Below are 11,442 nucleotides of genomic sequence, written 5' to 3' on the forward strand. Positions count from 1 at the left end.
TCTTATAGTTGACCTACTCGAGGAAAAAAAAATATTGCTGTGCCGTTATGCTGGACGTTTAACAGGTTTTTGACAAAGTGGGGCACACTGGACTCCTATACAAAATCAAATCCCGTCTTCCCAATTCCCACTTTGCTCTACTATAATCCTACTCGAATGGTAGAATGTTCTAAGTTACATGCAATAGCTTAGCTTGGCTAGCGTCCTTGGATCCATTTTCTATAGCCCCTATGCCGCAGACCTTCCCACCATTCCCTCCAGGAACCTAACTATTGTCACATACGCTGACGACACCGCATTCCTTGCTACCGCTTCTTACCACGCAGACGGATCTGCCATAATCATTTAAAGACAACTAAATGCAATAGAACCCTGAATGCGGGAAAGTCCTCCCAATCCAGGAGGAGAATGCCCTCCTGTCTCACTAAACGGAGAGGGATTGTCCCTAATGTATCCACACCCATGTACATAGGGCTAAGCCTGAATCCCAGGCTCACTTGGCGTCCGGGTGCATGAAAGCGGCCTAGCAACATCGAAGACGGCTGGCATGCGAAAAAGCGGAGAGACCGGCCAAGGGCACAGAGGTCGAACGGTAATAGTGAGGACTTTGGTCGAGCACAACAGGACATGAACTAACGGGACATGAGTTGGTCCTTGCACCCGAGCGAGCCGTGCGCAAAAAGGGAAATAGCGGGATCCTCGCGGCCTATAAAGGGACGGCGCAGTTTGGGACAGTCAACCAATGAAAGTAGGTGTTAAAACAGGTGCGGGAGTGGAGCTTCCGGTACGACTGGCACGAAAAGCCGTTAGAGTTCCTGGAGTGGTCAGCAATGACATATGGTCTAGACATCAATCAGATCCCACGAGCGATGCCCGCATTGCTAAAGGGCACGGCTTTAAGGTGGTTCATCGCAAACAATAGGTTCTGGGAGACGTGGGCAGAATTCATCCAGAGCTTCCAGGAATTCTTCCTGCCCAGGGGCTTTATGTCTAAACTGGCAGACCAGGTCAGGCAGAGGAAGCAGCGGCATGGGGAGTGGATTTCGGATGGCTGATGGACGGTATGAGGAGGTCACATCGCTGCTCGAAATGGAAATAGGACTTGGAGAGAGGATCGTACGAATGCAACTGCTAATCCTCCATAACATTATCGACGCTCTAGTGCTTAGCTGGGATTTCCTAACGAAAGTTGGAGTCAAGATCGAGTGCGCTGGACTACCAGTTGGGCAGGCGGTTCGAAGCAGTCCACGCAAGAAACTGTCAGTGGTAATCGTGGAGAGGGCGATAGACTTCGCGTATTGACGGCTTCCTGAAGACGGAGTTAACTGAGTTTTGAGAGTGAAAGGGACATCAACAGTGGCGGTGCACAAATTCACAATGAAAGACGATCAACCGTTGAAACAGCGAGATTACCCGAAGAACCCGAAGATGCAGGTAAAGATCAACGCCAAGGTCGACGAGTTTCTACAAAAAGGCTGCATCGAGCCGTCTAGGAGCCCGTACAGCTCACCAAAAGTAATGGTGAAAAGGAGGCGGGTCAATGGAGGTTGTGTGTGGACTTCCGCCAAATAAACGTAATGTCCGCGAAGGAAGCGTAACCAATGCCAATGATCAATTACATTCAATTAAGGGAGTATCAAAACGAAATAATAGTTATCGAACGGACACTGCAAGAGCACAAGCGCAACTTGAAAGACTCCAACAGTACGATTTTGAAATCTCGTATAGAAAGGGCCGCAGGATAACACCAAAAGAAAAACGGCACCAGGACGAGCAGCAGGGATGCAGGTGGACGAAAAAGATGCGGAGGAAACTGAAACAGAATCCCCACAAATTCCCAGACTACCTAGAGGAGGCCGGCCGGTTGTACAGAAACAGGCAGGGAGGATGTGGTGTCATGGAAGCTGTGTGTACCAACCAGGAAGAGGCAGCGCGTCATGGCCGAGAGCCACGTATGATGTACAAGCCTAACCCGCTGCAGGCAGCCCGGAAAATGCTGACCGAGGGACCAGAGGGATAATGGGCCCCCGTGTGTGCGGATTTCGTGGGTTCCTTGCCGAGGTCGAAGCACGGAAATTCGATGCTACTGAACATGGTGGACAGGTTCTCCAAATGGACCGAGATCGCCCCGATGCGTAGGGCAACCACCGAGACGCTACGAAAGGCTGTTCGAGAGCGAATAGTGGCCAGATACGAGGTTCCAAAGGTCATGATCACGGACAACGGAGTCCAATTCACAAGCAGGGCGTTCGACACCAGCTCACTTCGCGGCGACGCTAACCACCGCAGCAACCCTGCCTCAGCAGGCAGGCTCGCTAATTGAGCACCCGTGGAGGGAGCTGTCTCGGGAGGAGCGGCCACCCCGAGTGGTCGAGAAGGCGAGCTGCAGGCGGAAAGACGCCAAAAAGACCGCTGGGCCAAGTTGTTTGTGCTGGACGGCCAGCGATACCGCCGCAAGGTGCGTCGCAGGGGCGAAGTACATGTGTTTAGGGATAATCAACTGCTACACTGACGAGCAAAACTGTAACACGAGTGGCATATTCTAACTTCAACGGTCAGTATCTTCTCTCCTATTTTATGTACGATTATTATCTTAGTCTTGTTTTGTTGCTACTATATTTGACTATCGCTTGTGAAAATATATAGCCAAAGCAAAATGTAAAAAAAGTCAATTGTTACAGTTATGCGCTGGGGTTATATATTACACGAAAATTTTATTTGCGATTATTATAAAAATGAGTTCACAGCCCATTTGATTTTTTTAGCTTCGTTTTGCGATTTGGCTAATTTGGGTATAGCGTAGCTGTTGGAGCAGTAATTTATGTTAAAAAGAAAAACTTGTAATTTGTAAGCTTAGATATGAAATGTAAACATAGCATAACAGCTTACATGAGAGCTTAATTGTAGTTGTGCTCACTGGATTACTCTTCTACTGAGAAGCTTTATGGTCAGAGAAAAATTTGGTATGGCCCGTGTGATCAGTCGTTTCGTGAGCATAACCGTGAAGCTTATACAGTCTTAGAATTGAAGTCGAAGCCGCTAGCTGCGCCCGCGCAAAAAAACGTATTAAAATCGAACCTTTCGTCTCTTTTTGCTAGCCGCCAGTCCAAATTTCATAATAAATTTTCTTCGGGAAAACTACTCCGATTTTTCATGGCGCCCGAACAGGGACTACGGCTAACATTTATTTAATTTTTGCGTGCGAAAAAACGAACAAAATAGTGCATTTTTCGTCGTCTCGGCACTTGCTCTGTTTTTTCTCTATTGTTGGCGAAATAACCTAGCAGGTGGAATTCGGCGAATTTTTTTGGATTTGGCGCACATAGTGGAGTGGAACAGGAAAGTCATTGGAAATTATGCCAAATAATAACCAGGTATTCAGTGCCAAAAATTAAAAATAATAAGCACTCCACTTTTTGTGTGTATTGTGTGCGTGGTGTTAATTTCTGTGGAAATTTGGAGAAATTTATGTGCGTTAAATACATACGGTCAAACTGCAAAAGTTCAGTAAACCTGCATACATACAAATACATAACGCCAGTTTGCCGCCAATTTCGTTTCTCTTTTGTGCAGTTGCAGAACAGTTATCTGTCTGCTATATACACGGTGTCAGTGGCCAACCATATATACCTCGCACATTGGTTATTTTCAGCAGTACATACTGTGGCAGTGGCTCTCAAACCGTACATAGTGGAAAGTTCCTGCAAAACTCGGCAGTGAACTTAAGCCCTGCTCACATTTGTATGTACATCTATGCATTTGCGTGAACATTAATTCGATTTATAGTGAGATATTTGGCCTTATAAAATTGTATTACATTTTTTGAATTTCTCGGCGGTGTTTGTGGGCATATTTAACCCGATCCGCTTAAATATTTCGGACAGTTTATGTGTCATAAAATTCCAATTTTGTGCATTTTCGGCTTTGGTTTTACCCATCAACGGTACATACACATACAAACTACATATTTTGTGCATTTCGGTGGTTCTTCGGCACAGTTAACCCTCATATAACCCAATAAAATTTATTGTTGAATTTGAAGTTGGAAATCAAGTTTTTTATATTTGGGCATCGATTAAAAATTGGTTTCGCGTGCATTTACGTGTGTGATTTAACCCTTGTTTCGGAAATTTACTAGTATTTGGACTATTTTTATTTATTCCAATTCATTCAAAAATGGAAAAAGAAAAGGAAGTATCGGCAAAGCTTAATTCTAAATTAATAGTGGCTATGCAAAAACACGATAGGGTTATAAGCGATATTGGACGTATGAAAACTGCATTTGAGGAAAAAACTATTTCGTTCGATAGTTTTCAACTGGAATACCGAATGCAACATCTCGAAACATATTGTGAAATATTAATGGATATTCAGTCAGACATTGATGTGCTAAACCCAGGAAATGATTTAAGAGCGTCTGTCGAGGATATGTGCATAATCGCAAAGGCTTTATATCGGTCGGCAATGAGTCGAGTCGAGGCTCCGAGACTTAGTCACGGGGATATCAGTGGGTTTCGTCATTCGTCCTATTTACCAAAAATGAATTTGCCCAAATTCAGTGGAAAACATTCCGACTTTAAAAATTTTATAAGTCTTTTCGAGAGCTTAGTGCATAATGACCCGTCTCTAACAAATATCGAAAATTTCAACCATTTGCTGACATGTCTAACAGACGATGCATTGGGAACTGTCAAGGCGTTTCAAATTTCGGATTTAAATTATGAGAAAGCATTGGATAGTCTGAAAAACGTTTACGACAATAAATGCTTGATTTTTTTTGACACAATTTCTCAATTGTTTGACCTCCCTCAAGTATCGAAACCATCTGCACCAGGCTTGAGGTTCCTTATTGACGAAATATCGGCCCTTAGTGAAAAGGACATAAATAACGCAATTTTTATGTACATTGCAATGTCCAAGGTAGATCACACTACAAAATCCCGATTTGAAGAACAGCTTGATTATAAAACGCTACCGCATACCGGATTCAAAGTGTCAATATTGCTCAGCCACAAATCACAGTTTAGGCAGTTGTCAGCGGTTCGATTTTACAAAACACAATCGGTTCTGCATAAATTGTTTAAATCCAGGTCATCCAGTGAAGAAGTGCAAAGCAACAAAGTGTCGTGTTTGCTCTAAGCCTCACAACACATTTCTTCACAGATACGGGGTGGAGCAGCAACCATTTTCGTCGGGATCAGTTCCTCAAGTGCATGTCCAGGCACCTTCAGTGGCAGTTGATCATAATAATCAAGCCCATTCTTGTCATGTTGCTAGTACTGACCAAGTTATTCTTGCTACTGCTGTCGTTAAAGTACGGGATAGATTTGGACAGTTTCAATTAGCACGAGCGCTGTTAGATTCAGGATCTCAAATCAATTTTATGGCAGAGGACTTAGCACAGCGTTTGCGGTTACACAGGAAAGAATCATATTTAAATATCACTTCTCGCGTCAATGCTCATAATTTCCCTACCAATTTTTGGGTGTTAAGATCAATTTCATCTTATCAACCCGATCACGAAGTCAATTGTGCCCAATGGAAAATCCCGGCAAACATTGAACTGGCAGACCCTCGTTTTCACAAGCCCGCAAAAGTGGACTTACTGATTGGCGCAGAATCCTTTTCTGAACATCCTTCACTTCAGAAAACTTTACTAGGATGGATTGTTTCGGGAAAGTTCACTCAACGCGCATCGAAGAACGCTCAGGTATGCAGCGTCTTTGGCAATGAAAATGTAAGTTCTCTCGACTCTCTTGTGGAACGATTTTGGGAATTGGAACACGTTCCTGAGAGATCGAAGGCTGTTTATACAGCTGAACAACTTGCTTGCGAGCAACATTTTGAGCAAACCGTACATAGACTTTCGTCTGGTCGTTTTGAGGTGAAGTTGCCATTTAAGAAAGATCCGAGTGTCTTAGACTTATCCTTCGAATCGACAAAGCGCAGATTTCTTGCATTGGAACGCAAGCTTGCAAATAATCGCAAGTTACATGACATGTATCAGGAGTTTATGAGAGAGTATCTTAACCTTGGGCACATGTCACTGCTTCCAACACCTCCTCCAGAGAAACACTATTACATTCCACATAAATGTGTCCTGAGACCTGCTAGTAGCACCACAAAGTTGCGAGTTTTTTTGACGCTTCAAGTAAAACGTCAACCTCGATCTCATTAAATGAGACTCTAATGGTGGGTGCAACTATTCAGAGGGAGCTTAACGCCATTCTGGCAAGATTTCGTTTGCACAAATATGCCTTGACGGCGGATATCTCAAAGATGTATAGGCAAGTTAACATTGCAAACGAAGATAGAGATTTCCAACTTATCGTGTGGAGGGAAAAATCAACGCAAGCTCTCCAAACCTATCGCCTCAACACTGTCACTTATGGGACAGCCTCTGCTCCGTTTCTGGCCATCCGCTGCCTCTTTGAGCTATCAAAAATTTACGCTGAGTCACATCCTGTTGCATCAGAGGTGATTTCAAGCGACTTCTATGTCGACGATCATTGAAGAGTTGGAGGTAATTCGCAAAGAAGTGACGAAGGTTTTGGAGTTAGGGGGTTTTCATCTAGCCAAATGGGCAACAAACCACACAAGTTTGATAAACAACCAGGGATCAGAAAAATCTCTTATATTTATTTCTGAATCCGTTAAAACGCTTGGGATGAGATGGAACCCTCAAAATGATGCGTTTCATTATTGCTTGGAGGATTCGTTTCAGTCCTTACCACCAACTAAACGCAACATTTTGTCCGTCACAGCACACCCTTTGGGATTATTATGTCCATTGATTACACGAGCAAAAATCCTGCTTCAGGAACTGTGGCGACAGAAATTAGATTGGGACGAATCGGTTCCCATGAACTTGCATACCAGTTGGAACGAATTTAAGCAGAATTTACTAGCAATTGACAAGAACTCCATTCCTCGATATATCTGTCTGTCTGGCTATGACACTGTTCAAATCCACGGATTTGCTGATGCATCGAGCCACGCCTACGGCTGTTGCATTTATATTCGTACCGTGGCTGGGACAAATAGGTTATCAAGACTTTTAACCGCAAAGTCTAGAGAGTCCCCACTAAAAACAAAGTCAATTCCAAGGCTCGAGCTGTGTGCAGCGCATCTGCTGGCCAAATTATGGTCTCAAGTAACTCCTTTGCTTAACAAATTGGAGCTTGAAAGCATTAACTTCTGGTCGGATTCACAAGTCACATTATACTGGTTAAAGAGGGATCCATCAACTCTAGCAACATTTGTCGCAAATAGAGTCTCTGAAATTCAAGAACTCACAGAGAATGTAGTTTGGTCATGTAGTCATGTGCCCACGGAAGAAAATCCGGCTGATTTAGTCTCACGTGGAACAGACATAGAAGGTTTGAGGTGTACTCTATGGGAAAATGGACCGGAGTTCTTACTCCGAAATCCAAGCGAGTGGCCTCGGTCCCATCAGATTGAAGTTTCAACGGAGTTACAGTTTTCTGAGAACAAAAAAAGCGTGGCAGTATGTTCCGTAACAAAAAACCAACCGAATGTCTTTATTGAGCTTGTTGGAAGATGTTCATCATTTAGTAAACTCTTACGGATCATGGCCTACGTAAATCGATTCATTCAAAGGAAGAAGCGTCAACGCGAGGTCGTCATTTCGGCTAACGAACTGAAGTTGTTGTTTCTTAGGATGGTCCAAATATTTCAAAAGGCGGAGTTCAGTTCAGAATACGTCAAGTTGGAGAAGTCTGAATGTTTAAGCCCACATCTACAACGTTTAAATCCTTTTATACATACCAGCGATTTAGAAGGTGTGACGTTCAACTTAATCCGAGTTGGGGGGGGAAACGAAAATTGTCCGTAGCTGCGTTCACTGTTTCCGGTATAAACCAGTGCTGATGAGCCAGATAATGGGCAATTTGCCAGCCGATAGGGTCCGAATGGAGCGCTCCTTTCTAGTTTGCGGAGTAGATTTTTGTGGTCCATTTTATGTGTCCTTAAAGGTATGCGGTAGACCTCCTATCAAAACTTATGTGGCCGTTTTTGTGTGCTTTTCGTCAAAGGCTGTTCACCTTGAACTTGTTGTCGACCTATCCACTGACAGCTTCTTATCCGTCTTTAAAAGGTTCGTCGGGAGGAGAGGGCTGCCGGAGAAAGTGTACAGCGACAACGCCACGAATTTCGTAGGAGCGTGCAACGTGCTGAAGGAGAGGAGCGAAGCGTTTCACCGCAGTCGGGACGAGCTGAGCGGATAAGCGGCTCAGAGAGGCGTCGAGTGGTGTTTCATACCGCCGAGGTCACCACACTTCGGAGGACTTTAAGAAGCAGCCGTCAAGTCCGCCAAAACCCGGTTGCTGCGAGGAGTCGGCAACGCCAAGCTCACAACGGACGAGTTGAGCACCCACCTGGTCGAGGTAGAGGCGCTGCTCAATTCGCGTCCAATCGCGTCGCCGGGCAACGATCCCAACGATGGAGAGGCCCTAACACCAGGACACCTACTAATCGGGCAGCCTCTGATCACGCTGCCGCAAGAATCCGGCACAGGAGGAGTTTGCAGCAAGGCCAGTTGCGCGTATTTGAAGTGGTGACGAATGCTGTCCGCAGCAGTTTTGGGACAGCTGGTCCAAGGACTACATCGCCAGCCTGCAGCAGCGCAAAAAATGGAGCGTCGGATGCCGCGATCTGGAGGTCGGTTGCCTAGTGGTCGTCCACTGGGCCGCGTGGTGGCAACAACAGCAGGCGAGGACGGTAGAGTGCGTGTGGCGGAAGTTCGGACGTCAGGAGGCGTCATCAAGCGCGCCATCCGCAAGCTGGCATTGCTGCCAGTGCATACTGCTCCTGTTGAGGAGTTTTGGGCAGTTTGTGGGCGTTAGAGTGGGCGAGGCAACATGAATCTACTTGCGCTGTGTCTATGTCTCTGGAGTGCTGCATGCTGAATCTCAACTTTCTTGCTTTAATAGTTCCTGAGATCTCGACGTTCATAAGGACGGACAGAATGAACGGACAGACGAACATGGCCCGATCGACTCGGCTAATGAACCTCATTGAGAATATACATACCTTATATGATCGGAAACATTTTCTTCTGTCTATTACATACTCTTTAACGAATCTAGTATACCCTCTTACTCTACGAGTAACGGGTATAACTGCCCCTGATATAAATCAAACCACAATTTTGCCGGTATGGTTTATGTCAAAGACTTCTATGTAATCTTTGTAATAGGAGACCTTGTTATTGGTGCACTTCGTTGTGTGGCCATGCGTTGCCCTTCGGGCAATACGTTTTCTTTTCCGTGAGACGGAGTTAGATTGGTTTTCGATAACATGCTTTTTGGTAGGAATCCTTAAAATAAACCAAGATGGAGATAAAATCCTAAATTTAAGTATAACTATTAAGTTCAAAGAACGTTCCAGTTGCAGTTAAGAAATCGTGATTGAATATAAGTAGAATAATTAATTGTAAGAACTTAAATATGCCATAAAAAATTTATTAAGCTAATTTTCCCCCATTTTCATTTAAAAAGGTTAAAGAGGATTGGAAATACGTTGCTATGGTGCTGGATAGACTTTTTCTGTGGATATTTACGTTGGCAGTTGTAGTTGGGACCGCTGGAATAATTTTACAAGCTCCTACGTTATATGACGACCGCATTCCAATTATTGAGCAAAAGGACTTGGATTTCTCGGGAACATCAGCCGGACGCTGTAGACCTCCTCAATAACATTATTATATTGGCGGAATTTAATTTAAAACGGAGGTTTATCAGATTGGTACAATAATATTATTTTTACTAATATTTTCTGCAGGAAAACATGTTAAAAATCATAAAAGTATTGACGGCTTCAAGAAACAAGTTCAGTATCCAATTTTTTTAAGCACATTTAGATATTCAAATCTGTACTATTGGGTCGTTAACTGAATAGTTTGTTTTATCACGACATTTGGTTTATCCTTGTAAATGAACACGTTATACCAATTTACTCCTATTAGCCAGCTCTTGAAATATTATTCTATGAATTGTTTGAATCGCCATCCAGTACGAGGTACGAGATTAAAGGATTAAATTTAAAAATTTTAATATTGAAACAGATCTTGCATATGGGAAAGAGCACACAATTAAACTATTCCAGAAAGTGTTCAGCTTTTTCAATATATATAATAGAAAAGCGATAGAGTATAAAGTCAGTTGCGAATAAGTGCAACCACCCGTTACTCGTAAAAGAAAAGTGTATACTAGATTCGTTGGAGTAGAGTGTAATAGGTACAGGGCAACTCGTTCTACCCTATAAAGTATATTAATTTCCAATCAGCACTCCTGGCCGAGGCGGTCTGGCCGTGTCCGTTTGTCAGTCTGCATAAAGGTCGAGATGTCGCAGGCAAGGTTGTTATTCACGTTACTCGTATAGTAAAACGGTATACTTCATTCCTTGAAAAGTATGAACAGGCAGAAGGAAGAGTTTCCGACCATATAAAGTATATATATTCTTGATCGGGATCAATAGCCTAGTCGATCTGGCCATGTCCGTCAGTCCTTCCTTATGAACGACGAGATCTCAGGAACTAAAAAAAGCCAGAAAGTTGAGATACAGCATACAGACTCCAGAGACATAGACGAAGCGCAATTGTTGACCCATGTTGCCACGCCCACTCTTACGCCCACAACCCGCCCAAAGCTGCCACGCCCACACTTTTAAAAAAATTTTTTGAATCAAAAAACTTTTGATATATTTCATTTTTGTATTAGTCTTGTAAATTATTATCGATTTGTCAAAAAAGTTTTTGCCACGCCCACCTTAACGCCCACAAACCGACCAAAATTAACACGTCCACACTTTTGAAAAATATTTTGATATTTTTTCACATTGTTGTTAGTCTTGTAAGTATCTCTCGATTTGCAAAAACTTTGTCCAACGCCCACTCTAACGACCACAAACTGACAAAATCGGTCTCCTTCGCACTTCCACTAGCTGAGTAACAGGTATCAGATGAAACTTCTAGCTTCAAAGCGAACGGTCGTGTTTTTTTCTGCGCTCCGAATTTATTTTTGTTTTGCTAAATCCAGCGGTGGAATTTAACAAATTCGTTAATAATTCAATTTCGTAATCCGTACTAGTTAAAGTTCCGTTCGCTTCGCGAGTGAATCTTTTGTGATAAGTGCATTATTTTAATAAATTAATTAAATCTGTTCTCTTTCTGTCTTTGCGTTTTGTTTACTCTCTCTTTCGTGCGTTGTCCGTAGTGCTGTTTGGTGTTGTTTTTGTACTTAACTGCACGGTGCACCCGCTCTCTCGCTCTCCCACACAAAATCTTAAAGTGCACACTGCGCTCTTGCGGTACATTTTCTGATTTTGTCTTTTGGTACAGTGGTCAAAATCCATTTAAACGTGGAAACCAATGTTGTCTGCTTCCATAACAAATTCCGTCAGGTAATAAAGCCTGAGCAGTCA

General features: G+C 43.4%; 1 protein-coding gene across 1 annotated transcript in view; it reads left to right on the top strand.

The window, feature by feature from the left end:
- LOC6540503 (acetylcholine receptor subunit alpha-like) overlaps positions 1-10,393 on the top strand; it is a 50,554-nt gene extending 40,161 nt beyond the window's left edge. Inside the window, exon 6 of the mRNA XM_039373581.1 lies at positions 9,519-10,393. Within this exon, the coding sequence (XP_039229515.1) occupies positions 9,519-9,716 (198 nt within the window). The 3' untranslated portion in view covers positions 9,717-10,393. The remainder of the gene's footprint in view (positions 1-9,518) is intronic.
- Positions 10,394-11,442: the final 1,049 nt, after the last annotated feature.

This window comes from Drosophila yakuba, chromosome 3L, assembly GCF_016746365.2.
Source record: "Drosophila yakuba strain Tai18E2 chromosome 3L, Prin_Dyak_Tai18E2_2.1, whole genome shotgun sequence".
Taxonomy (NCBI): Eukaryota; Metazoa; Arthropoda; class Insecta; order Diptera; family Drosophilidae; genus Drosophila; species Drosophila yakuba.